Here is a 23679-nt window from a genome sequence, read left to right on the forward strand (position 1 = left end):
TACCTTACAAGATGGTTTATTCTATCTTACACACAGAAAATTGCTTATGAGTATCATGTTACCGCTTTAGGTTATCAGTTAACAAAGGCTGCTAATGAACTACGTTGTTATCAAGTCAGATAAAAGACACCCTGGGAATCCAGGCAAATTATTACAACACAGTACTTTGTTTTGAAATATTGCTCATCTTTCATCACACACAAGGAGAGTAACCCAATCCAATGAGAACCAGTCAACACAACCACTCAGATTTCTGTTGAATTGGAAAGGCAGAGAGTATTCCATAGTGCAGCCCCAGAAATGCAATGTTAATATTATGGGGGAGAGAAATGTTAATGGGGCCTGTGTCACAGAACCTTAGGTTCATGGCAATAATAAAAAGACGGGGGGTTCCTAAGCCTCTGCCAGTCACGTCCTCCATGCAAAAGTCATTCACATTTGTACCACAAGATAATGCCATAAGCATAATGATAATCCCCTACATTTGTGTAGCTCCCTATAAGGCACACCATCAGCGTTTTCGTTGTTGGTTCCATCATTCAAAGAGCTGCAGAGCTGCAGGCCATCCCACGGTCACTGAGACACCTTCCTCTCCAGCCCAGCCCTCCATTTCTTCCTGTAGAAGGTCAGTCTTTCATTTATAAGACTGGAAATGGCCCCATGGTCTTCATGTTTCAACACCCCTGAATTTTTGCAGAGGGACTCATGGCAACTGAGAAGTTGATGCCAACAGTTCTAGAAAATGATGCATACCTGTTGATAGATGGAGGTGTTAAGGAGGCTGTGTCTTGACTTTGGTCCCCATTTCCATAAGCCATTTGTTATGGGTAGGTTCCATTGATATGGACACAATGCTATCATAGAAGCGTGAACAGCTCCTCCATGGAGAACCAGGATAGGCAGAATAGATTTATTGACTTCCAAATTTCTTACTTCTGGATAAAGTGCTCGTGCCTCACTCTATGCAGTCAGCTTCTTGTGGAAGAGCATCGATATTTTCCCTCAAGACAGAGACACTATAGATCTATTACTTGCCCTGGGTATTGAGTTCCATATGAAGATCCTTCAAGAGCTTTGGAAGCTCAAATTCAAGACATCTCTGAGACCGATGCTGTGGGCAGCTGTCCAGACCTCCCAACCTCTTTTCCTGAAGAGGCCACTCATTTAGAGTTCAATCACTCGTGCATCTCTGGAAAGGAAGAGAACCATCTGGAAGACTTATTGACAAAGTGATTATGCTCTGACTAATCACGGCATATGCTTATGCAGCGCACACAGTTAAGTAGGTATGAAAGAACTCATCAGCATATCTTAGCAAAGTGGGACATTTCCTCATGCAACATAGAAAAGTACCTGAAGACCAGTGGCTTCTAGGTAAAGGGACGGTTTTTCAGATAGAGTTCAACTGAGAGAATGTTTTCTGCCTGCCAAACCTCAAGCCACAAAACCTCACCCACTTTCGTGGCAAAAAGGGAAGAAGTCATTCCTCAAGGTTAAGAGGCATATCTGCAGGAAAATGCCACTTCATGTGCTTGAAGAGACTGCATGGGTCTGGGGAGATGTTACAAGGAGCAAGGTAGACAGACCTTTGCAAACGTAACTAGAAACTGATACCTTCAAGGCTGACCGTGAGCTGTTACGGTGAGTGAGTCTTCTCCACACATAGCATATCTACTATACCGATCTATCTATATGTATATAAAATTAGGAACACAGAAGAAAAGATGAGGTCACCAAACCGGACCCCAGGATAATAGAGCTAAGGCTGAAAGTAGGACACAGACCGTGCTGTGGCCACTCTCAGCTAAAGGCCTCACCAACACTTCCATGCACAGAGATTGAATTCATACCAACGCTTCACTGTAGTTTCACATAATAGTTGTAATTATAATGGAATGACATATTTATGTTTACATTGAATGTTGCATACTTGTTTATGTCATTTGATCATTCATGCTCAGGTTTAATATCTTGATATCTAACATGGGAGAAGGGACAGCAATAGCAGAAAGATCGGGCAGAGTTAAGCATCGATGGGATAAGCCAAGCCAAAGGCCATAAAAGAGGCAATACTACCTACCCCGTGTGTGAAGGACTAAGGACACAGGTTGAGGTCAGGCCTGCAGAGCTTGATGGCAGCAGAGCCAACATGGAAGACACACAAATTGGAAACGAGCAAGGATGGTGACAGAGAAGTCTGACGGGATTCCAAGAGAGTCTAACGGCTGTCAGATTTTTGTGTTTCTCTTTTAAAATATGGTGGGTCCAAAGTTTGAGCCGGATGGTCTAGAGGTCCATGGGCTCAAGAGAAAGTTCATCCCCTTCTGTGCATCACCCCATTAACAAGTCCTGAGTTCAAAGGACCCTTTCTGGTGTTGTTAGGAAGAGGGTCTGAAGTAGCTGGATATATGCAGCATTTGCCCTTGAGATACAGGTGTCTATAGAAGATGGGGGAAACCAGGAATGCAGGCTCCTCCTACTCCCGGTCACCCTGAGCTGGGGAAGTGGCACCTGTGAGCTACTCCATCTCCATGGAGGAAGTTATTCTCCAGCACAGCAGCCATTCCTCTGCATACAGCTGTGTCACCAGCCCCCAGAGAGCCAGGAAGAACGGCAAGAACAGATAAGCTGGGCAGAGGCTGGGATAGCAGCTGCTGGCTGGATTAGCAGGTGAATCAGGCTGCAGACCTGGGTTGGGTATCTAGAGAATGAGAAAGAGACTTTTGGAGCCTGCACGTGCACTGTTTCCGCTATTCCTTAACACTGGTGGTTTTAGGGGCGCCTGGGTGGCTCAGCTGGTTAAGCGGCCGACTTCGGCTCAGGTCATGATCTCGCGGTCCGTGAGTTCGAGCCCCGCGTCGGGCTCTGTGCTGACAGCTCAGAGCCTGGAGCCTGTTTCAGATTCTGTGTCTCCCTCTCTCTCTGACCCTCCCCCGTTCATGCTCTGTTGTTCTCTGTCTCAAAAATAAATAAACGTTAAAAAAAAATAATAAAAAAAAACATTGGTGGCTTTAGCCAATGCAGTCAGAGAGGAGAAAACAATTAGGGACGTAAGAACTGGGAAAGGAGATCTGTTATGAAAACTCAAGGAAATCAAGAAGAAAAAAAGGACACACACAAGAAAAGCTTTCAATAAGGCTGCCACTATAACATTAACATACCAAAAAACAATCCGTAAACAATCAATGACTAAGTTGAAGACAGAATGGGAAACTCCATTTCTAAAAGTAACAAAAACATAAAAATATTTCGGAGTAAACTTCACAAGAAATGTGGGAAACCCATAAGGTAAAAGCCAAAAGCTCTCTTAAGACACACTAGCACAGACTTGCAAATAAAGTCCCCTTCCACGAAGGACTGCTTAACGTCGTAAAGAAGTCGATCGTCTTCAGTTTAATACACGTACGTGATGCAACCCCAACAAAAAAACCGAGGTGTTTGTTCTGTGGATAGGTCGTGGAGTTGGTTCTGAAGTTCAAAGGGAAAAGCAAATACGCAAGAATGGCTAACAGAGAATAGCAGAAACGTGCCCCTGAATAGGAAACACAATGGGAGCACGCCAGATGGTGGAACAAGCCATAAAGGCTGCACAAGCCGGAGTGTGGTGCCAGCACACCGATAATCACAAATACCACGGAAAGTAATACCAAGTCCAGAAATAGTCCAAATAAACCAGGATATTTATCATTCTTTTCTTTTAAATTTTCAATGGTTTCTGTTTTATCTCCCGGTGTTCCTTTTACAAAACTATATTTAATTAAAATTATCTATATACAGTTTCTATAAAATTAAAACATAGTTACATATGTACACACACATATTTTTTCTAGTTTTTATAAGGTTTTGTTTTTTATTTATATCTCTGATCCATTCGACATTTATTGTGGTGCATAGTATGACATGTGGATCCAATTTTTTCTTTTTCCCAAGTGGCAATCTCTCTCAGCATCATTATGGAAAATATTATTTTCCCCCGTTTTATTTGCCACCTTTATGGCTTTCTAAATATCCTTGTTTAGGAGCGCCTGGGTGCTTCAGTCAGTTAAGCGTTCAACTGCGGCTCAGGTCATGATCTCACAGTCCGTGAGTTTGAGCCCCGCGTCAGGCTCTGTGCTGACAGCTCAGAGCCTGAAGCCTGTTTCGGATTCTGTCTCCCTCTCTCTCTGCCCCTCCCCTGATCTCTCTCTCTCTCTCTCTCTCTCTCTCACACACACACACACACACAAATGAATACACATTTTAAAATTTTTTAAATAAAAATTTTTTAAAAAGGAAAATAATACTCTTTATATACGGAGGGCTAAATTCTAAATAAAAAGAATTGCAAAGAAATCTTCAGGTTACTGCAAGTTTGTAGTTGTATGGTGTTATGATTCTGGAAGTATTTTTTGTGGTTGGAGGATAGCTGTGTTCCATTTATGTGGAACACAGCCGTCACTTTGGAGGAGGCAAAACAGAAATATGGAGTGAGGAAAGCTTAAGAAGAGGCTTCTGGTATTGAGTTTGTGGCTCAAATATACATTTCCTGAGTCTGTGTGTTGAGAGGGTCTAGAAGCAATGATGTCTCCGGAGCCACACGAGCACACACTGTGTCCAGATCTTGCCTTCTAAAAGCTATTTCACATCAAAAAAAGAAAAAACAGGGGATCTCTAAGGGGTACATGGGTGATTCCAGGTCTGAGCAGGGACAGTACACGGTGAGCCGGGGATATTGTGTTGTGTCAGCCTAGGAAATGCCCAAGAGCCACCAAGAAGTGACTGGTACTGGACAAACTGAGGACAATTTGAATGTCACAAAGATCTATGATGGTAATGAATTATAATATGTTGAAATCCACAGTAATGATATTCAACAAGAGAAAGAGAAAAGGGGGAAGGAAAAAGTCCTTTTTTCTAGAAGAATAAGAAGGGATGCCAGCATTAGAAACTCCACATTTTGTAACTCCCAGTGCAATAACTGATTCAAACGTGGGTTGTGAACAAACGTAAAATCATCGGGCAAAGAATCAGTGGGGGTCAGGATGTTCACGTGGTCTCAAAGTACCACCCTTCAGATTATCGACTACTTACAAAGAGGAAAATTGATCTCCCCAACACAGAGGTCTAGCGGTCACTTCCTTAACCAAGTGATCAGACACAGCATTACAAACAGTGAGAGAACCTGGCATCATGTGCTTCCTGATGTAAGACAATAAACGATGCACAATGTCACCTCCGTAGTGTTGCTGACAAAATTCTCAACCTGCATCTACTCGGGAAGAAACCGTCAGCCAAATCCAGAAGATAAGACATCATACAAAAGTACTTCAATACTGACAGGGGAAGAAGGCAGAGTTGTCCAACACAAGAAGAGACTAAACAGAGACAAAATCACAATACCATGTATCCTGGTTTGGGAGGCTTGAGCTATAAAAGATATTTCTGAAACAATCAGAGACATTTGAATTCGGGCTGTGTAATAGGTGAGATTATTGAATTTTCTCAGTCATTTCCTCAGATGTGGTCATCAAATTGTGATTATGCAGAAGACGCCTGGTTTCGTATTCAGGGGTAAAATATCTCTGCGAATTTAGGGGTGATATTGCCACTAATTTTTAAGTGAATCAGAAAAAAATGTATGTAGACAGAGTAAAGCAAATGGGGGAAATGTCAACTTGTGAATCTAGGTGAAGGATGTGCATGTTTTTATCACATGGTATTTTCAGCTTTTTGGTGGATTTGAAGAGTTTTCCAGAAGAAGGAAGGCGAGAGCACATCGATGGTGCATGAGATGTGGGCAAGAGGACCCAGGGAATACGAACTACGACCAATCCCACAAGCCCAGGCCTCGTCCACACTGAGACCTGAAAGCAACAAAGGAAACAGACGCTTCAGCCAAACCAATAGTTTGATGACTCAAAGTTTTGGAGTTTTTTTTTTTCATCGTGTGACCGAGGTGGTTAGTTAATGGCTTGATTGGCCTTTCAAGGGAAAAAACTGATAAGTACGAGAAAGTTAACGATCTTGTTTCTAAAATCCTGTTTTCTCAACTCTGCTTAAGCAAATGTCCCACAGCTTCATTTTAAATCTTGTGAATTACCAGTATATTGACTTTTTAAGGACAAAAAAAAAACCACCCTGCTGATTCCTGGTCTCCCGGCCACCCTGGCACAAGCAGTCGTGACTAGCAACTCCCTCCCGTCCTGCAGGGGGGGCCACCTCCGGAGAGCCACTGTCTCCCTCTCCCTTTCAGAGCAAGTGACCACTCTTACAACTCACCTTTCGGAGAAACTGAGGTGTGACCCACAAAGCAGGAGACCCGGGTGTTCATTAACTCATCCCTACGTGACAAAAAGCACATGCCAAGTTTTGCTCCAGGAGAACGGCTTGCCTGTCCTTAGCTTTTTCTTTCGGGTCTAACTTCTTCCTGACTCAGCCTGACTCCATCTAGTGTCAGTTTTGGAAACTTAAATCGTGCCTCCCTTCTCTTCAAAAATCCCTGTTTGTGGAGGAGCTCTGGTCTGCTACGTGCCAAGAACACTTCCCTGAACTTGGTGCAGGGCTATATCCCCGGGGTGGGGGAGGACTCCCACCCCGCCGCCCGACTCTCCCCTGCCCTTCATGTCTTCCTTTCTTCATCCACCCACCTGCTCTCCCCCTGCTTCCTTCACATTCCCTTTCCTGGACTTCACTTGTACCATGTCTATTTTTGAATGACTATTACAGTCACCTCTTCAGGATTATGAAACCTCTGGTTCCGAGGTTTCAAAATAATTCACAACTTCTAAATGCACACAAAACCGCGATGTTCTTCTGACAGGATCATACAGGGGAACAGAAAGCCACAGCAACTGCTGCTTCAACAAGGCTTTTGAAGTGGTTTGTTTGTACTGCACACAGCAGCGTCTTCACACAGGCGCACACACACACACACACACACGTGTCAGTCGCTCGCTACGAGACATCAGAGCTTCTCCACCCCCTCACCCTCCAATGCACACACACGCATGTACCAGGACCGGAAATTAGGATTTGTGAAATCTGCCCTTTTTGTGAATTCCGTGATTAAGATATCCCTGAAACAGGGTCTTCAGAAACTTCTGGGAGGTACTGGAGTTTCCAATGCAAGGTACCCTAACTCAAAGTTCCCCTCCATGCGTGTGGGTGGTTTCGATGGCCAAGGTAGCACGCCCGATCCCGTGGGTGGGGAGCTCTCTAGGACCACTCCGTCATGACATGGGGCCTGAGCTGGCCACAACAGTCTGTAGCCACATATCCAGGGTGTGTCAGCCACCCAGCAGAGGTCCCTGGAAGCCATGCTGTGGGCAGATTCTTCATCATTGCAGACATAGCCCATCTACCCCAAAACTGACTCCTACCTTGTATTCTCCATCACAGAGACCAGCTGGACCCCCAAAGACAATGCACGTTCTATGCCTGGGGTTCATCTAGTCATTTCCTGGTCCCCTCTCCCCCTACTATCAGGAGCTAATCCTTCTCATCCTACTAGACTCAGTCCATGGCCTCCCATACCTGCGTCTGCCCAAAGCCCTGTTCGAAGCCCTGATGAAGGTCTGTCTGCCCTGACTCTACAGTGGGAGAGCCTGAGTCAGCACAGAGCCCAGAGCAGTGGGAGTGCTGCCTCTGGCTGAGCCAGGACAAGGACGTCCTCCTGACAGGGGTCACAGCTGCACCTTCAGTGGAACCTATCACTGTGCCAATCCCCCGAGGGCTGAAAGAAGACAGAGCTGCCCCAGTGTGAAGGCCCCTTAGGGTGGGGAAGAACAGGGCAGCGAGAGCCAGCCAACTTGGAATTCTACTTTTCCTGCACGAGCGGTCTCAGGGATTTGGTGGCACTTGGGAGGTGTCTAACATGTGTTCTTTTCTAAAGAGGAAGGTGCCAACCTCAGCCAGTGTGGGTCTGGGTGTGTATGTACATGTGTATGTGAGATGGGACACATGGCATGGTCTCCCAGCCCGTAAATGCCCCTAATTCTACCATGCATTTCCAAAAGCTCCCTGGGACTGCCCCTCCCCTGCATGAGACCCCCAGATGCAGAGGAGGTGATATTGCCAGCAGGAGAACTGTGTGGCCACCCCAGGGCTTGGAGACCACTGTCTTATGGGCCGCACTAAACGCAGGGTGAACCCCACTAAACACAGGCTCCAGTGTTCTAGAACCACCCAGGTTTACACCTATCACACACAGTCATTAGCAGTGCCTCTTCTCCACCCTCACAAAGTCCTGATTTGGATGATAAGGTAAATGGTCACCCTAATCACACTCAGCTCCCCCAGGGGAGGCCCCTGTAGGGTGGCCAAATGGAGGGGGAGATGATGGGACAGGGAGAGGGAGACAGAGAAACAGTGAGAGTCAGAGGAGGAGAGGGGTTAATGCTTGGAGGTAGAGTTGATGAAACGCACTGTAGGGCCCAGAAACAAGAGCATCTGAAGGAGGGGAGATCCTCCAGGAAGTGAACGTCTTGAGAAAGTCCATTTGCAGCTCACCCCCTGGGCGTGACCCTGGTGACAGTGAGCCACGCGTCTGTCTCCTTCACACACAAATCTGTCATTCCTTCCATACTCACGACACAGCGCCCACTGAGTCCGAGGTCCCAGGGAAGAAGTGGAGGTGACCCCATGCTCCAGATCCCCTCTAAATCCCACCCCCCCCCCCCTCAGTCCAGACTCTGTCTGCATGCCAGCCCTCACGGAGCACCTCCTCTACTTGGAGCACCCACTCTGTTGCAGGCACTGTGCTAAGTGTTGGGGCTAGAGAGATGAAAAGAAAGACCTCACCCTCAAGGACCTTACATCTCAGGGAGAAAACCATCAAAAGAAATATATCACATGATGTCAGTGAAGGGAAAGTAATATGAAGAAAAATAAAGCTAGGGAAGGGGAAGACAATAATCAGGGGAAGGGGGTTCTATTTCAAACAGGCCATCTAAAATGAAATGATGGCACTGAAGCAGAGATATGAAGGAAGTGAAGGGCCAAGCGTGCAGCTATCTGGAAGAAAAGCATTCCAGATGACAGAAAAGAGCATATGCAAAGGTCCTGAGGCAGGGTTGTCCTCAGAGGACATAGTCTCTATGTGGAAGAGCAGTGTGGCGCATTGCCAGTGGGGAAGCCAGTTAACCTGTAGGCCACATGGGCTTCCTAAGTGGGTCAAGGCAAGGGCTAGGGACCTCTCTCTGAGTGTTGGGGGGATGCAGTGAGGGATTCTGTGTGGGAGGTAGGGCAGGTAACTGAGGGTATGCAGAGGCCAGCCCAAGTCCCCTTTGGCTACTGTACCCTGTGCGCCACCCCCCCCCCCACTCTCATGACTCTTACCCACTGAACCATAGAAGGGAAGAGGAGACTCGGGGTGCATTCTGACCTCCTTGGAAGCACTTTGGAGTAGAGAGAAGGGCTAGGAGGACAGGCAAGGAAGCACAATGGATAAAACAGGAGGAAAAATGATACCCTCACTTACCACGGTAGTGACCTTACCTTGGGACTCTCTTCTTTAGTGTGACCGAATCTAAACAGAGAAAGAAAAGCATTAGGAAGGAGACACTGTGACCTGTGGTGCAGCTCACTCAGTGCCAGGCAAGCAGGAGCGAGTCAGGGCCAGCCTGACTCAGGCAGCTCTGAAGGGTTCCCTGGGTTGGGGTCAGTGGGGGTGGTGGTCTTGGGCTGAGTGTTCTTCATCCTTCCCCTTTGGCTCTGTTGGAGTCTGTCCATCCAGGTCTCATCTAGAGCCCCCTTAGTTGGGCACATAAGTAGAACCGAGCCTTCCCGAGGGCCCTCCTACCCTCATCATTCCCTATTATCCCCCTTCACTTGCAACTCCTGGACCCCCTTGCCCTAAAGGGATCCAGCACGTCTCCCATTCTGTGGAGAGGGTTTTTCCTCTCCCCGCCTATTCCTAAGGATACAAAAGCAATGGTCAGCAAACTCCTGTGACCAATTAAACCCCTTGTTCAGTTGGACATGCTGGCATCTCAGGAAGCCCCCAAAGGCTGTGTCTCCTCTCCCTGGCCCAGACTTCCCCCTCTGCCTCTCTTCGCAGATAGTAATTGCACTTTGCAGAGACACAGTGAGGCTCCTTCCTCCTCGTCCCCGGGAGAACCTCATGGAAAACTGCATCGTCATCTCATGAAGCAGACTGGGAATGATTTTTGCGAGTCCCAACTTGGGAGAAAGGGGTTGCGAATCACTGTTGTATTTTGCTATCAAAACTCACGAACTGTCTGCCCCGTGTCTGTGAGTTTCACTTCCCCGCAGATGCTGTGGGACACCGAGAACCTGCCAGAGTTCATGTACGCCCAGCTCTGTTTGGATCAAGAGGACCCAGCACAGCTCCAAGCAAGACCAATTTATGAGCAACTCGGCCCATATCAACTGAGCTCACAGCACCACCCAGCCTCATCACCTCCTGGGATCAATTTTATCTGGTCACATTTTTGGATATGAGAATAGACGTTTCTGTCTGAAGCCAACTCAGCCCCCTTCCCCTTCCACCTTTTTCCAAGAAATCTGATTCTTAGGAATGGGAAAGTACAGAGAGAGAAAAAGAAGAGGGGAGAAAGAGAGATCAACAGAGACACAGAGAGCTCACTGTGTTTCTTTTCTACCCAGGTTTCCAGTCTTTCTCCAACCAAGTTTCCGAGCTCCCCGGTGCCTCAGGCTGCCCTCACCATCCTGGGCTGGGCTGGGCTGGGCGGAGGTCACTGCTCCCTTACCGTTGAAGCCCAGGTTTGAGTTTCTCAGGTCCGAGGAGTCATTATCAAACAAGTGCTTCTTGATCATGCAGATCTTCAGGGCCAAGAAGCCAGCCGATATGGCAACACCCACAGCCGTCCCGATGATGGCGTACTTGATATCTGCAGGGCAGGGAGGAATTGAACAACGGGCATCAACCAGTCACCATCCTGCAGAGGTCTTCTGCAGCTCCCTTCACATTCTGGGTGAAGTCCAAAGTCATGTGCAGCACCCTAAAATTCCACATTCCGATCTGCTGAAGCCCAGGGGCACACTCGTTCCCTGCCCCTCGTCCACACCCTATCCCCTCCTCCTAGAACTCCATCCTACTCTCTTCAGCTGAGGGAATCATTCCCCAGCGGCGGATGGTTCACTTCTCTGTCCTCCCATATTCCTTCCTCACTTATCTTTTCACTGATTCATTTATCACATACGTGTTCGTTGCCTGCTCTGTGGTGAGCAGGAAGGCAAAGGAAGAGAAAAGATCAGACTCCATCTTGAGGGGAGTCAGCTGGGGCAATTGGGAGCTCACCCTAATGCCAGGTAACAGGGGTGGGCTGGGCTGGCGTGGGAGCCGGGAGCCTTCCCGGAGGAGGCAGACTGTACCGTGCCTGCTGAGGCAAGCCCCTGAGGTGGAAAGGAGCTGGGACCAACTATGCAGGTGCGGGGCGGGGCACGGAAGCATGGCAGAATGCAGGGCCCTGTAGGTGCCGGAGCTGCTCAGCTTACAGAGAACAGACAAGGGCGACACTGGTGACCCATACCCCTCTGAGGACAGGCTCTCCAGCAGGCCCATGCCCCTGGGGTAAAGCTGTGTTAGCTCCTCAGGCAGGTCTGGAGGTGAGTGCGGCCCCTGCTCCGGGATGACAGGCAGGAAACCAGCCACACACACCCCCTGCACGCCCCACCCGCCCAGGCCTTCTGGAGTGTCTCCCTCCTGCCCCCTCAGCCCTGCACGCAGAGGAAGCAGGACAGCCACCTACCAATTTCGGCCCCAGCAGACTTGCCTGTTGCTAACACTCCAACATCTGTAAAGAAAGAAAACCCAGACTCTGATTAGAACAAAACTGCTGGCTGTGATCAGGCCAGGGATGGAGGGTTGAGCCCCTGTCCCCAGCCACTCCCTCCCCCACATCCGGGAAGGCCCTCCTGCTTGGCCCCCAGCCTCAGGAACACAGAGGCGGGCTGCTGGTTGCCACGGGGTGTCCTGGAACCTTGCAGGGATGTTAGAACCCTCCCCCGAACCCACACAGGGAGCGGGGTTCCCTCGAGTGGCTCTCGGGGTTCAGCCAGCTCTCTAATATGGTCTCCAAGACCCAAACTCTGACCCTTGCTGCCACTTTAGCTTCTTCTGTCATTCCCACAAGCCCTCTCACCCCAGCCATACTGCACTGCGTCCAGTCCCCACCCAGGCCGCAGGCTCTGCTGTCCCCGGGCCACCCCCTCTGCCTGGCCCCATCTTCTCGCTTCTCCTCCTTCCCCTCACCTCGGCTCCATGTTACTTCCTCCCGAGCCCCCACGCCTGGCTCAGCTGCCCCACGACCTGCTCCCCCTCCTGTGAAGCCTTCATACCCGACCACAGCATTTATTTAACAATGTTGCAGAGTGCTGCCGTGCTCCAGGCACCCTGCGGCCTGAGAGCCTCTCAGCTATTAATCCCCGGACTGCATCTTCTGGCCAGTCTCCCCACTGTGCTCTCCATGCCCTGTGGGGGTTCTGCCCCCCAGTATTCGACCCAGCGTCGGGTACGAAAGACGCATTAACAGACATTCTGCGAATGGGTGAATAACGGTGACAGAGCACGCGGCAGGGGTGCCTCACTCTTCGAGCCAGGAGGACTCCTGCCATCAGGAGACGTGGCTTCCAGGTGGGGGCCGTTGTCCCTGCAGACGGGCCCAGAAGATCTAAGGCAGAGTGGTAGGCCTTGCAGAGGACGGCGTACATTAATTGGCCACTTACTTTGAGGCAATACTGGGTGCGGCACTTGCATTAACACATTTAATACTCGCAGCAACAACTGTGGGAGATAGGAGCTGTTCTCACCTGCCTTTGACGAATGAGGAACCAAAGGCATTGAAGACTTGACAATGGGCCCAAAGGCCAAGAGAAGTGGAACGCAGGGTCTGAGCCACGCGACTTGCACTGAGAGGCCCCGGACGTCCTGCAAGGTCCAATCCCAGGGAGCTAAAAGAATGACCCCACACCCATTAAGGCCAAGGGCTGGAGGGGTTTGGGGGTTGGGGGTGATGAGACCCAAGCCTGGTTCTAGGTACAAGCTTCCAGGCAAAGGTAGAGAAGCCAGAAGTACTACACCTGTGGGGTTTGGGGCTGGATCTTCCCCAGTTTAGCTCCAAGACAAATCCACCTCCCAACCCCCCACCTCTGGGAGGCTGAAAAATGGCAGAGGCACTTGCTCAGTAAAGACATTCCCCACAGGACCACATCTGCTGACTACAGTCAGTGCTGCCTGGGGTGATGTGTTGGGTTGACCTCTTGCTCTGTGTGTGTTTGGAGGGGAAAGGATCATCGTAACGGAGGTTAGGATTTTTCCGCTGGCCTCACTTAGCAGATGGATAAAGCTGGGAAGTTGTGAAGCAAAGGTACACATCCTTGCTCTAACCACAGGTTGTCTTGGAAATTCAACGACTTCTGCCTTTCTTCTGAAATGCGTGCCCCTACGTGAGGCCCATCCACGCACACACATCACAGACACCCCCACGTACGATATGACCTCGGTCTCGTCCGTTCTCTGAAACTCTTACTGAGCTTCGTTGTTTCTTTACATTCCTTACATTAATCCTGCCATTCCAGCTAGGTTGAAAACTATTCCAAGGGGGCACCTGGGTGGCGCAGTCGGTTAAGCGGCCGACTTCGGCTCAGGTCACGATCTCGAGGTCCGTGAGTTTGAGCCCCGCGTCGGGCTCTGGGCTGATGGCTCAGAGCCTGGAGCCTGTTTCCGACTCTGTGTCTCCCTCTCTCTCTGCCCCTCCCCCGTTCATTCTCTGTCTCAAAAATAAATAAACGTTAAAAAAAAATTAAAAAAAAAAAGAAAGAAAACTATTCCAGGGATGGGACAAAAGCTTATATTTTGCAAATGGCTGGGTTGGGCTGTTTTGAGGGGCTGGGATAGGAGCTGACTTCCAGGTTGATGCCCAAACTTCAGAGCTGCATATGCTGTGTGCTCACCTTGGCTCCCTTCCTGACATCGGTCTGGCCCCCCTCTGCCATAAATGGACAGGAGGCAGGGGACAGGGCAGGGCAGGGCAGGGCATCAGCAAGCGAGGCCCGCCCACAAAGGGGACAGTCTCTCCCCTACCCCCTTGACACATGAACATCTTTCCTGGGTCCTCCCCTGGTGATCATCCCTCTCCACGTGGAGCATGCAGCGTAAAAACGTTATATGAGCCCGAGATGAAACTTGAATAGAGAAGGAAGAAAGAACACAGAGTGAGATGGAAAAAGTCAGAGAGCCAGAGAGAAAGAAACACAGAGACATGGTCACGCATGGGCACCCGGAGCCTATGCCACAGGAGCTCAGACCTCTGGCAGCAGGGCTGAGAAGGAAAAAGGAGAAAGAACATTTAATGTCACAGAAGGCCAGGTGCTGCCCTGGCTCTCTGGGCTTCAGGCTCTTCTACCACGTCCAAGGTCAGGGACTGAGGTCAGGGACTGAGAGAATGCCTTCCATGGGGCCACTGCTTTTCCACCTGCAGGCACAGGAACCCGGGCGGTGGACACATCCGGTCCCAGGAATTCCTGCTAGCCAGCCAGATGGCCACTCGGCGGCAGCCTTTCCCCTCCTTGGGGAGGGAACTCCCTCCCTGCAGCCTTCCCCCTGCACGCTCCACTCCGTGTCTCTGCCCCGCTCTCTAACAAGCCCCTGGGTGAGGATCTGTCATAAACACACTAGCCCAGCTGACCCCACCACCCGCCTCCTGCCAGGGTCTTGAGCTAGAGGAGTCCCTCCTGGGCCATAGACCCCCAGTGAGCCCCCAGTGCTAATTTCCCCTGACTCTGCAAACAGCTGGAGGATGGATGGGCCTAGCAGCACAGCCAGAGGCTTCCGGCGTGCCCCTGCGTTGAGACCTGTGCGAGCCCCAGGAGGAAGCTGCCGGGCACATTCTCTGCTGGAATTCTCTGGGTTCTCTTGCAAGCAGGAGGAGGAAGGTTAGCATCCAGAAGACCGACTCTCCAACCCAGGGGAGAGTCCAAGGGGACTGAGCAGGGGCTGGCCTTACCAAGGCCAGTCTCCCTGGGGGCACGCAGGGGCTGTGCTGACCGGTTTGCCAGGCGGTAGTGGGCACAGTGCTGGCCACATCTGAATTGACTGCCAGCACTCCCGGGACTGCCCACACTGAAGCAGGCGCAGGGGTCAGGAGCAGAGGTCCCGGAGCCCAGCCCTTGCTGCCACCTAGCACAGAGAGCAGGGGGCAGCCTCTAGATGGGTCTCCACCCTCACAGTCTTCCTGTGTGCCCAGGTGCTCTTGCCAAGCCACACACATGAGGCTACACTTGCCCAGGTCCCTGCTTCCTCCGCCTGCCCCGTTTGAACATGCCTCTGGAGGACGATATCCCTCCCCGCCGAAATAGCCAGCCTCCAGCCCTCTTCTCTGCATCTCCTCCCACCTCAGTCATGCAGAGCACGGTCTGCTTCTGCAAGTGGTTTCCAAACGGGAAGGAAATGGTCCCGAGACCTTGAGGCTCCCTGGGTCCCCTCCCCTGGGACGTGAGAGGGGAGCCTTCAGGGGAAGGCAGCAAGAGGGCTGCTCTCTGAGAGTGAGCTAAGGGCACAGCAAGGCTCTGCCCCATTCAGTTGGAATCTGACCCACTGAGAGCCCGTCCCTGACGTCTAGACCTCCTGCGCTGTCCATGACACCTGTTGGGCCCGCCCTCAGTGGGGGCTGGCACTCTTCACCACCCTTATTTGGGCAGGATCAGGCTATGTGGTTCCCGTTGTGGGGTAGTGGGCGTGCGAGAACTCAGATGTTGTTCTATAAGTAACTGAACTAAAAATAGAGAGAAGTTGCCCTCAGCGTTTGTCAATGGATGCCTGGTCATTTTCATCCTGGAACTTAAATATTGCAGAACAGCTCCTAACTTTAGATCTCATTCTAACATCCCCAGCCAGGGGAAGGGGTTTCAAATGTCGAGACAGGCATCCATCATCTCCTAACACAGTCTACACATAGGCATGAAGTGCCTGCAGTGTGCTCTGGGTAGGGCATCCAAGAGCAACCCAAGACACCTGTGCCCCGTAAAGGAGCTCACAGAGTGACAAGGGAGACAAAAAGAAAAATCGGAGGGTCAAAGGCGATGTCCAGCACTTCCTGCAAACCTCCGTCTCCACTAGCTAGAAGTCTAAATGGAGGTGTGCAGAATGGACACCTGCTGTGTCGCCTGCACACCCCTGCTCCGACCCCTCGGCTTCTGGCAGTACCTTGGCATTCCTTTGGGAACCACCTCCACGTGATTCGCCCAGGGCTGGCCCCAGGATGGATGCATGAACCCTACCTGATTAATTAGCATATTCCATCTTCCTGTCAGCAGTGATTGGTTGAGGGGTGGAGCAGGTGAACCAATTCAGGCCAGTAAGACTCAACTCTGGGACTTGGAGGGAAATATGGAGAAACAGGAGTACCTTCTGGAATTGGTAACTGTGGGGCTGAGGGGGGCCCACTGGATGGAGAGAATCTGCTAGGGTTGAAGCCCCCACAGAAGAGGGTCAAGCTGAGACCAAGTCTTAAAGACACCTTTTGAGGGCCTGAATCCAACTGTGCCTGAAACACCTCTTCTTGACTTTTCAGTCCCCTCAGTAAGGAAACACTTTCTTTATCTTAATCTAATCCAAGCTAAGTAACTGTCACCTGCCATCAGAAGACTCCTGATGACTGGGGTGGCAGGTCCTTCATAGAGCATCATTGGAAATCAGGTTGGCAAGGCAGGGAGGTGAGTAGAGGAGGCTGGCGGTGAACAAGTTGCTCACACCCCAGCCTCTAATAAACCCAGCCAGGATCAGCAAGCAAAGCAGCCACTGCACCTGCTGCTGTCTTTGATGCAACACCTTCCTTGTTCCCACGGAATGCTCTTACTTACCCTTCAAGACTTAGCACAGGGGCGCCTGGGTGGTTCAGTCGGCTGAGCGTCCGACTTTGGCTCAGGTCATCACCTCACAGTTTGTGGGTTCAAGCCCCATGTCAGGCTTTGCACCGACGGTGTGGAGCCTGGAGCCTGCTTGGGATTCTCTCTCTCTCTCCCTCTCTCTCTGCCCCTCTCCCACTCACTCGCACGTGTGTTCTCTCTCTCTCTCTCTCTAAAATAAATAAACATTAAAAAAAAAGATGTAGCACAAAGCCACCTCTTCAGGAAGTCCCCATTCTCTTCATTTGTTCAGGATCACCTCTGCCACCTTGTCACACCTCTGCACCTGCTCCACTCACACTGCCCGGCAGGTTGTTCTGTGGCAACAAAGGACCCCCTTCAGGATGATATGTGAGATTCCTCGGAACTCAGATTCTCTTCCTGTGAGATGCAGAGAGAAGATGGAAGGAGAGAACTCTGAGCTCTCTGGGAAGTGACCCTCAAAACCACTGAGCATGAAACCGGAAGTGGCTTCAAGTGATAAGCCTGAGTATCTGGTACTAAGTGATAATGACGGCTCAGAGGGAAGAAACGCTCAGCCAAGGAGAAACAAGTGACTTTTGCTCCTGCAACCCTGAGACGGGAAACACTCATGGAACAGACACGAAACACACAGATCGTATGTGGAACACACATGGAACACACATGGCTGCCGTTGCCGTGGATGCCTCTGTCTTTCCTGCCCGAGATCCCAGACCAAGTAAAGTGCAGCCAGGATCCCACTGGGAGAAAGGGTCAGAACGGGAATGGGAAGTGCAAATGGAAAGGGAACAGTCCAGATATTTTTCACACACAGTTTGATCCTGGGCCTCCCTTTTCTCATCCAAAAATGGGGACATAAGACCCGACTGTGTAGAAAGGACTCAGTGAGACAGCGTCTTTCTTTCTGCCCGTTTGTCCTGAGCCTCCCTGAAATGTAAGCTGATCTCGGGGGGCCCGCAGAACACAAGGTGTGTTTCTCTAGCTGAGCTGGTTCGGTGCTTGTGGGTGTTTGGTACCCCTTCCCTTCCACAGAGCTCGTGGATGGGTGCACTTTCCAGAAAGACCAGGCAGGTGGTCCTGGCCCTTTCACTCCTCCAGGGGGCTGTTTGATGCTACAAATTAAGCACATGAGGTCTGAATGTGGGAGGAAGGCTTCTGTCCTCTCCCAAATGGAACACCGGAGGAGCTCTGGGTTAGCCTGGGTGTGGAGCGCTCCAGCTACAGGCGGCGGCTGGGTGTGTGCTGGGGTCTAGAGCCTTCCTCTGACACAGCTCTGGATTTGCAGAAACCTTAGGCTCCCTGTTCACAAGCCCAGGAACCACCGGAAACTGTTCTTCCTCCATACCCTTTCCCCATCTTGTTAGACTGACTGCAGCTACCAGCTCCAAGTAATCCAGACTCGGCCGCTCCTCTCCCAGGGCTGAGGCGTCCCTCCCTTCCCATGAAAGCTCCCAGACCCGGGGCAGAGCCCACACCTGCCAGAGCCTGCAGGTTCCAGAGATAGAAAGTAAAAGGAAAGCTGAGGAGAGAGGACAGCTGAGCAAAGACAGCTCCAAGGGGGGGCCTCCAACCACGACCAGAGGGCACAGGAGTCAGACCACGAGCTCGGCAAACCCAGATCAGCACGGAGGCTGCAGCCGTGCACCCTGGCGCCTGCAGAGTGGGGAATTCCTCGCGTGGGGTCCCAGGAACACAAGGAAGCAAGCAGCCACAACCATCTAGGCAGACCACAGGGGCGTGGGGACAGGGGAGGAAGAGGGAGTCTTACCCCAGCCCAGGGGAGTCTGAGAAGGCCCCTGGAGCACGCATTATTCAAATTAAAAACGAAAGGACAAGTAGGACCTAGTGAAGACAGGGGCTGGGGGTGGGGGCGGCCGTGTAGTGGAACCAGGCAAGGGGAAGGTGTCCACGCAGAGGAAAAGGCACCAGCAAAGGCCAAGAGGCCGGAGGGGGAGCCAGGGCTTGGGAATGGAGAAGGCAGCTCAGCGAGTCAGAGCAGCAAGGGGGTAAACTAAGGCTCTCGGGGTTCTCCAGAGGATGAGAAAGGGACAGGACAAAGCCACCATGAGCAGGAACTAGAGTCTGGAGGCCAACAGGAAGAAAGAGGGGCTGACCCGAGGCTACAAAACACAAGGGAAAATACCTCCAGCTTCTAGAAATAGCATCCTAATTAAGAGGAAAACAATACTGGTGGGTGACCAGACAGTATCGAAACTTGTGCCTACTTTGTTTTTCCTGAGCAATCTTTGCTAATTAATTCTTAAAGATTCACACACGGGGATTAAAACACTCAGCTAAAGAAGCCAAACTGATCAATACCTTTCCAGGCTAATGGAGGGACTGGAGGCCGGGAGCCGGCCTCGGCCCAAGGTAGAACCAAGGACAAGGGCACTCCAGGAATGAGAAGCACTCCCAAAGGGGAAAGCCCCCCAGGGTGTCCCAAGTCCATGCTGGCCAGCAGGTGGTGACATCAAACGCTATCACACCAGGCAGGGTTGCTGCTGAAACACTGAAGGAGCCAGAAGTGCTGGAAGCCAGGAGGAGCTTCAGGCTGCCCTGGTGGGGTGGGTGGTGTTGTCCGGGGACGGCGGGCCCAGCAGGCCCACTGTGGGAACACCCGGCTAACCCTACACATGCTGGTTGAGGGGGTTGGTCCATCTTTGAATGTCTCTGTGGGAGCATAAAATCTTCATACGACTGAATGCATGGTGGGTGGAAAGGAATGATACTTGGAACCAGAAAATCAGAGTTTCCATTCTGCTACTGCTCAGCCAGTGGCCTTGGGCCAGGCGTGACTTGACTCCCAGCTCGGTGGCCCCTCTGCAACAGGGCTGACCACGGGAAGCCTGCCGAACGACACAGAGGGCGTTGCAGGGATCCCCTGAAGGTGTGTGGGCACCAACCGAGGTGCAGGAGGGAACCTTCCTGCACAGGCCCTTGGCCACCCACTTGAGATGGGGTTCTCGACTTTCCTAGAGGCTGTGGGAGATGGGGGGGGGGCAGAGCGTACCAGAAAGCAGCTCTAGGCAGAAACTCAGGTCAGAAAGGAGACTGTCATCCCCATCAACGTTATCAGAAGTGGCAGAGCCAAGCAGAAGCCTCCAGAAGGCTGTATGATTCCAGGTGGGGGACCGCCCACCCACTCAACCTTGGGGCCTCAGACCAGAGAAGGCCCGTTTGCAAGAGTGCCTTTTCAGAGAGCGCGGGGAGGCTGGAAGCAGTGCAGAATAACTAATTAATGATGGTAAAGTATTGTGGACGGGGAAAACGCTGCATAACCGCTAAGTGGTGGGGTTATTATTATTCATGCAATATTCATACTGTGCTCTTCAGCCTCTGAGAAGCTCCGCTCCGCAGTCCTCAGGGACCCGGCGGAGGGAAGCGTGTGCCCAGAGGGCGGGGTGTGGGACGACAGCTGGCCTGGTCCACAGGGAAAGGGCCATGACACTGCAGCAGAAACAGCAACACCCAAGCAACACAGGAGCCACAGGAGCTTAGCAATACCACAGCACCTGCCTCCATCCACCAGGACAGAGGTTCTCTGAGCTCTATTGTGTGCCAGGGTCTGTGCTGGGCATTTGTTTTTCAAGAAAACTCCTTAAAATTTGCAGGGCCGAGGGCATGCCACAAGTCTAAATAATTAAGAGTTCAAGATCCAGCCACGCATGGCCCAGCCCACGTGCTCCTGAGGGTCCTGCTGTCCACTCCCCATGGGTTACCTTTCCCAGGGGAAAGCGCTTCCCTGCTGAGGGCCTGAAGGCTAGCTGGTCTTCTGGGCAGAACAGAGGGATGTGGGGCCCGGCCTGGGCCTCCTGCAATGCCAGGACCCTGCAGGACTCATGACAGGGCCTGGCCCAGTCAGCCTTCCCAGCGGCCTCCTCCCCAACACCTTGCTTTCCTTCCTGGACTTCTGGCCAGAGCTGAGGCATGCCTCCCAAACTAGCTCGCCAAGTGGAGGAAGGAAGTGAGATTTCCTGGTTATCCGCCAAGGAGTGCCTGTTGGTCACTGAAATAAAAGCAGCCCCTCCCTTGCCGTCTAGTTTCCAGGCCCCCACAAGGCTAGGTTTCCTCTCTGGACACACCACCCCCCTCTTTGGGCCGCCTGGTGCACACACAAGTCCCCCTCCCATATGAATGTGTGCTGACCCAGTTCCTGAACTTTGAAAACACTTTATAACACCAAAAAGAAAAAAAAAGGCTTTGTATCTGGATATATGTGTGATATGGGGGCCCTTTACAGCCAGAGTGGGGACAAGGACCTCTCTCCTGGTGTCCATGGCCCTCATTTCTCCAGGAAGCCCCAGCAGGTCAGGGGCCATCTCAGGGTCACATGACTGAATAGGAGAGCCTTAGGGTTTGAGTCTGGGTCAGCCTGGCTCCAAGAAAGGGACTCACACCAGCACACAGGCTGGACAGTTTCTCAACGTGTCATGTGTGGCTCAATGAGTAGGACTCATCCGCAGTATGGGGGGATCTCTGTTCTCTGAGTATCTCCAGAGCCTTCTCTGGGTCAGCTCCCACCAACACTGTCTTCTGTGAGGCTCATCATGGGCCAGCCACAAGCCATGATGGATGCCAACACCTCAGGTCACATGCCGCTTCCAATGGGGAAGTGGGTATAAGGCATGCAATGTGGCCTACAAGCCGGCAGACCCTGCTGGTGTGGCCCTAGACAAATCCAGCCTGTCTTCTCTCTCCCAGGAGGGTTGCCTACAGTCGACCCACCCGCCGCACCGCAGCCGGCAGGCTCTTCCTCCAGCTGCAGCAAATGCCCTGCGAGATAAGCCTCACCTTCCTCCCCGTGGCTCACCAAGCCCTCCTCCACTAGCCTGTGCTCACTGCTCAGCCTCACCCAGTTTTCCCCTCCAGGCCAAGCTGCCCTCCCCCTCCTGCCTCAGCAGGGGCTGCCCTCTCTTCTCAGAGCTCCATCCTTCCTGTCCCAACCAGATTGGTTCCCGCACCCCGTTCCTGCACCCAGTTCCTGCAGACTGGCTCCTGGAAGCTGAAGTTTCGCTTCATGCACCAATCAACTCACCAACAAGTGCTGGTGCGGGGCGTGTGCTTGGCGGTGGCCTGGAGACACCAGATCCTTGCCCCCAAAGAAGTCAGAGCACCGCGGGGGAACGAGATTCCCAAACAGGCACACAGGAAGGCAGATATGTGATTAGGATTGTGAGGAGATCTGTGAGGGAGCATCGCCAGGGCTCTAGGAGCAGCAGCACGAATCCCACACAGAGCAGGTGACTCATGAGGAGGCTTCAAGAACGGAACTTGACAGATATCCCAGGGGGCTGGGGCGCAAAAGCACGGGGTGACGCACGTGATGGGGCTGAGGAGGGCCTGTGGACACAGTAAACGCTTGGGCGTTGGCAGCAGGGGGAATCTGTTAAAGGATTTTAGCCAGGAAGGCACGTACACAATCAACTCTCACTCAGTAAGTCTCCTCCTCCAGGAAGACCTCCCAACACCCCAGTTCGGAACAGAGGTTTCTTCTCTGGTTTCCTCCGTGTTTCCTTCATCTCAGCACTTAACATACCACATTGCGACTGTCCTTCCTATAGACTGTCAGTTCCTTCAGATAGGGGCCTGACGTTGTATTGCAGCAGAGCCTGACAGAAATCAATATTTGCTTAATGAAAGAGAAAGCCCCAGTGTCCATGTGTCCCAGGACAGCACGGTGGCCCAGGAGCCCAGCTCCACACCTTTCACCTCTTCCCCCGGACAGCAGCTCATTGACAACACGGCCCAAAGGTTTGCCTAGGTTTCTGAGGGGGTACAGCCAGATTCCAGGCAGAAATTCCCCAGCTGCTCATCCGTTTTGTTCAGATGAGCAGGAGAGAGAAAGCCAGTTCATCTCACTGAGAACCATTAGCCCCTTATTTAATGGAATCAAATTTAATAAAAGGAGCAGTTCAAGCAATTCTGGAGGATAAATGAGGGTCTGGATGTGACAGAGATGCTTACAGTGACTTTAAGGAGGAAGCACAAGTGGTTTAATTTGGAAGTGAGTGAAAAAGTCTGCTGATCTGTGTGCCAGCCGGGCCAGCTTCCGTCCAGGGTGCAAGGACCACGGGCAATTCCCAGCAGGCACTGTGCTGAGGTCACCCCAACCGCCCTTACCCCATGAGGCATGTTTCTCCCCTCAGGATCCCCTAGATCAGTGCCGTATGTTTGAGAGATGTTAAGTATCCCAGGCCCCTCCCCAAAGGGCTTCCTCCAAATCACCCATCTGCCTGGCCTCTTAAAAACTCATTTCAGGCCCCCATCTCTGGAATGCAAACTAGAATAGGCTCACTTTTCCCTATTCCTCTCATTAAGTATAGCTTAAAGCCTAGATGTTACACGAAAACAAACATAAGAAAATCCTAAAAGGTGTAGAGAAGAAGGCAAAGTGGCTGAGGACCTTGGGAGCCCCGCTGGACACAGCATGTGGCCTGAGGTCACAGTGTGGCTGCCACAGCTCCTAAAAATATGAGTCAATAAAACAGACTTTCGCTCTCCTCTAAGATTTCTAAATTATGTGTGACAGTTCAGGCTAAAAAGTAACACGTCTATTGTAGTTCTCAGTGTCTGTAGAGGAAATATTGAAGAAAGGGACAGAGACACAATTGCCTCTTTTCACTTGAACTGTGAAAATGTTGACAACAATAGATGGGGATACGTTATGTATACATAATGTAATACCTACAGCAACCACTAAAAAGGCTATGAAAAGCAATATGTTCGAAAACACTACAGACAAATCAAATAGAATTCTAAAAGATGTTCCAGTAACATACAGGAAGGTAGGGAAAAGAGAAATGAAACAGAACAAGGAGAAATCGAAATATA

General features: G+C 51.3%; 1 protein-coding gene across 3 annotated transcripts in view; it reads right to left on the bottom strand.

Annotated features, from left to right (window-relative positions):
- The window catches only part of TMEM273 (transmembrane protein 273), a 34977-nt gene continuing 11298 nt past the window's right edge, over window positions 1-23679 (bottom strand). Inside the window, exons 2-6 of one of the 3 annotated variants that reach the window (XM_023240665.2) lie at window positions 12772-12912; window positions 11712-11756; window positions 10710-10850; window positions 9475-9505; window positions 1-1189 (exon numbers count right to left, since the gene is read on the bottom strand). In XM_023240665.2, the coding sequence (XP_023096433.2) occupies window positions 1165-1189; window positions 9475-9505; window positions 10710-10850; window positions 11712-11756; window positions 12772-12912 (383 nt within the window). In that variant the 3' untranslated portion in view covers window positions 1-1164. Of the gene's footprint in view, window positions 1190-9457; window positions 9506-10709; window positions 10851-11711; window positions 11757-12771; window positions 12913-23679 lie in introns of all 3 variants that reach the window. The other 2 variants (XM_045040312.1, XM_006937961.5) reach the window with 2 other exon arrangements.

Source organism: Felis catus, chromosome D2, assembly GCF_018350175.1.
Source record: "Felis catus isolate Fca126 chromosome D2, F.catus_Fca126_mat1.0, whole genome shotgun sequence".
In the NCBI taxonomy this organism is placed as follows: Eukaryota; Metazoa; Chordata; class Mammalia; order Carnivora; family Felidae; genus Felis; species Felis catus.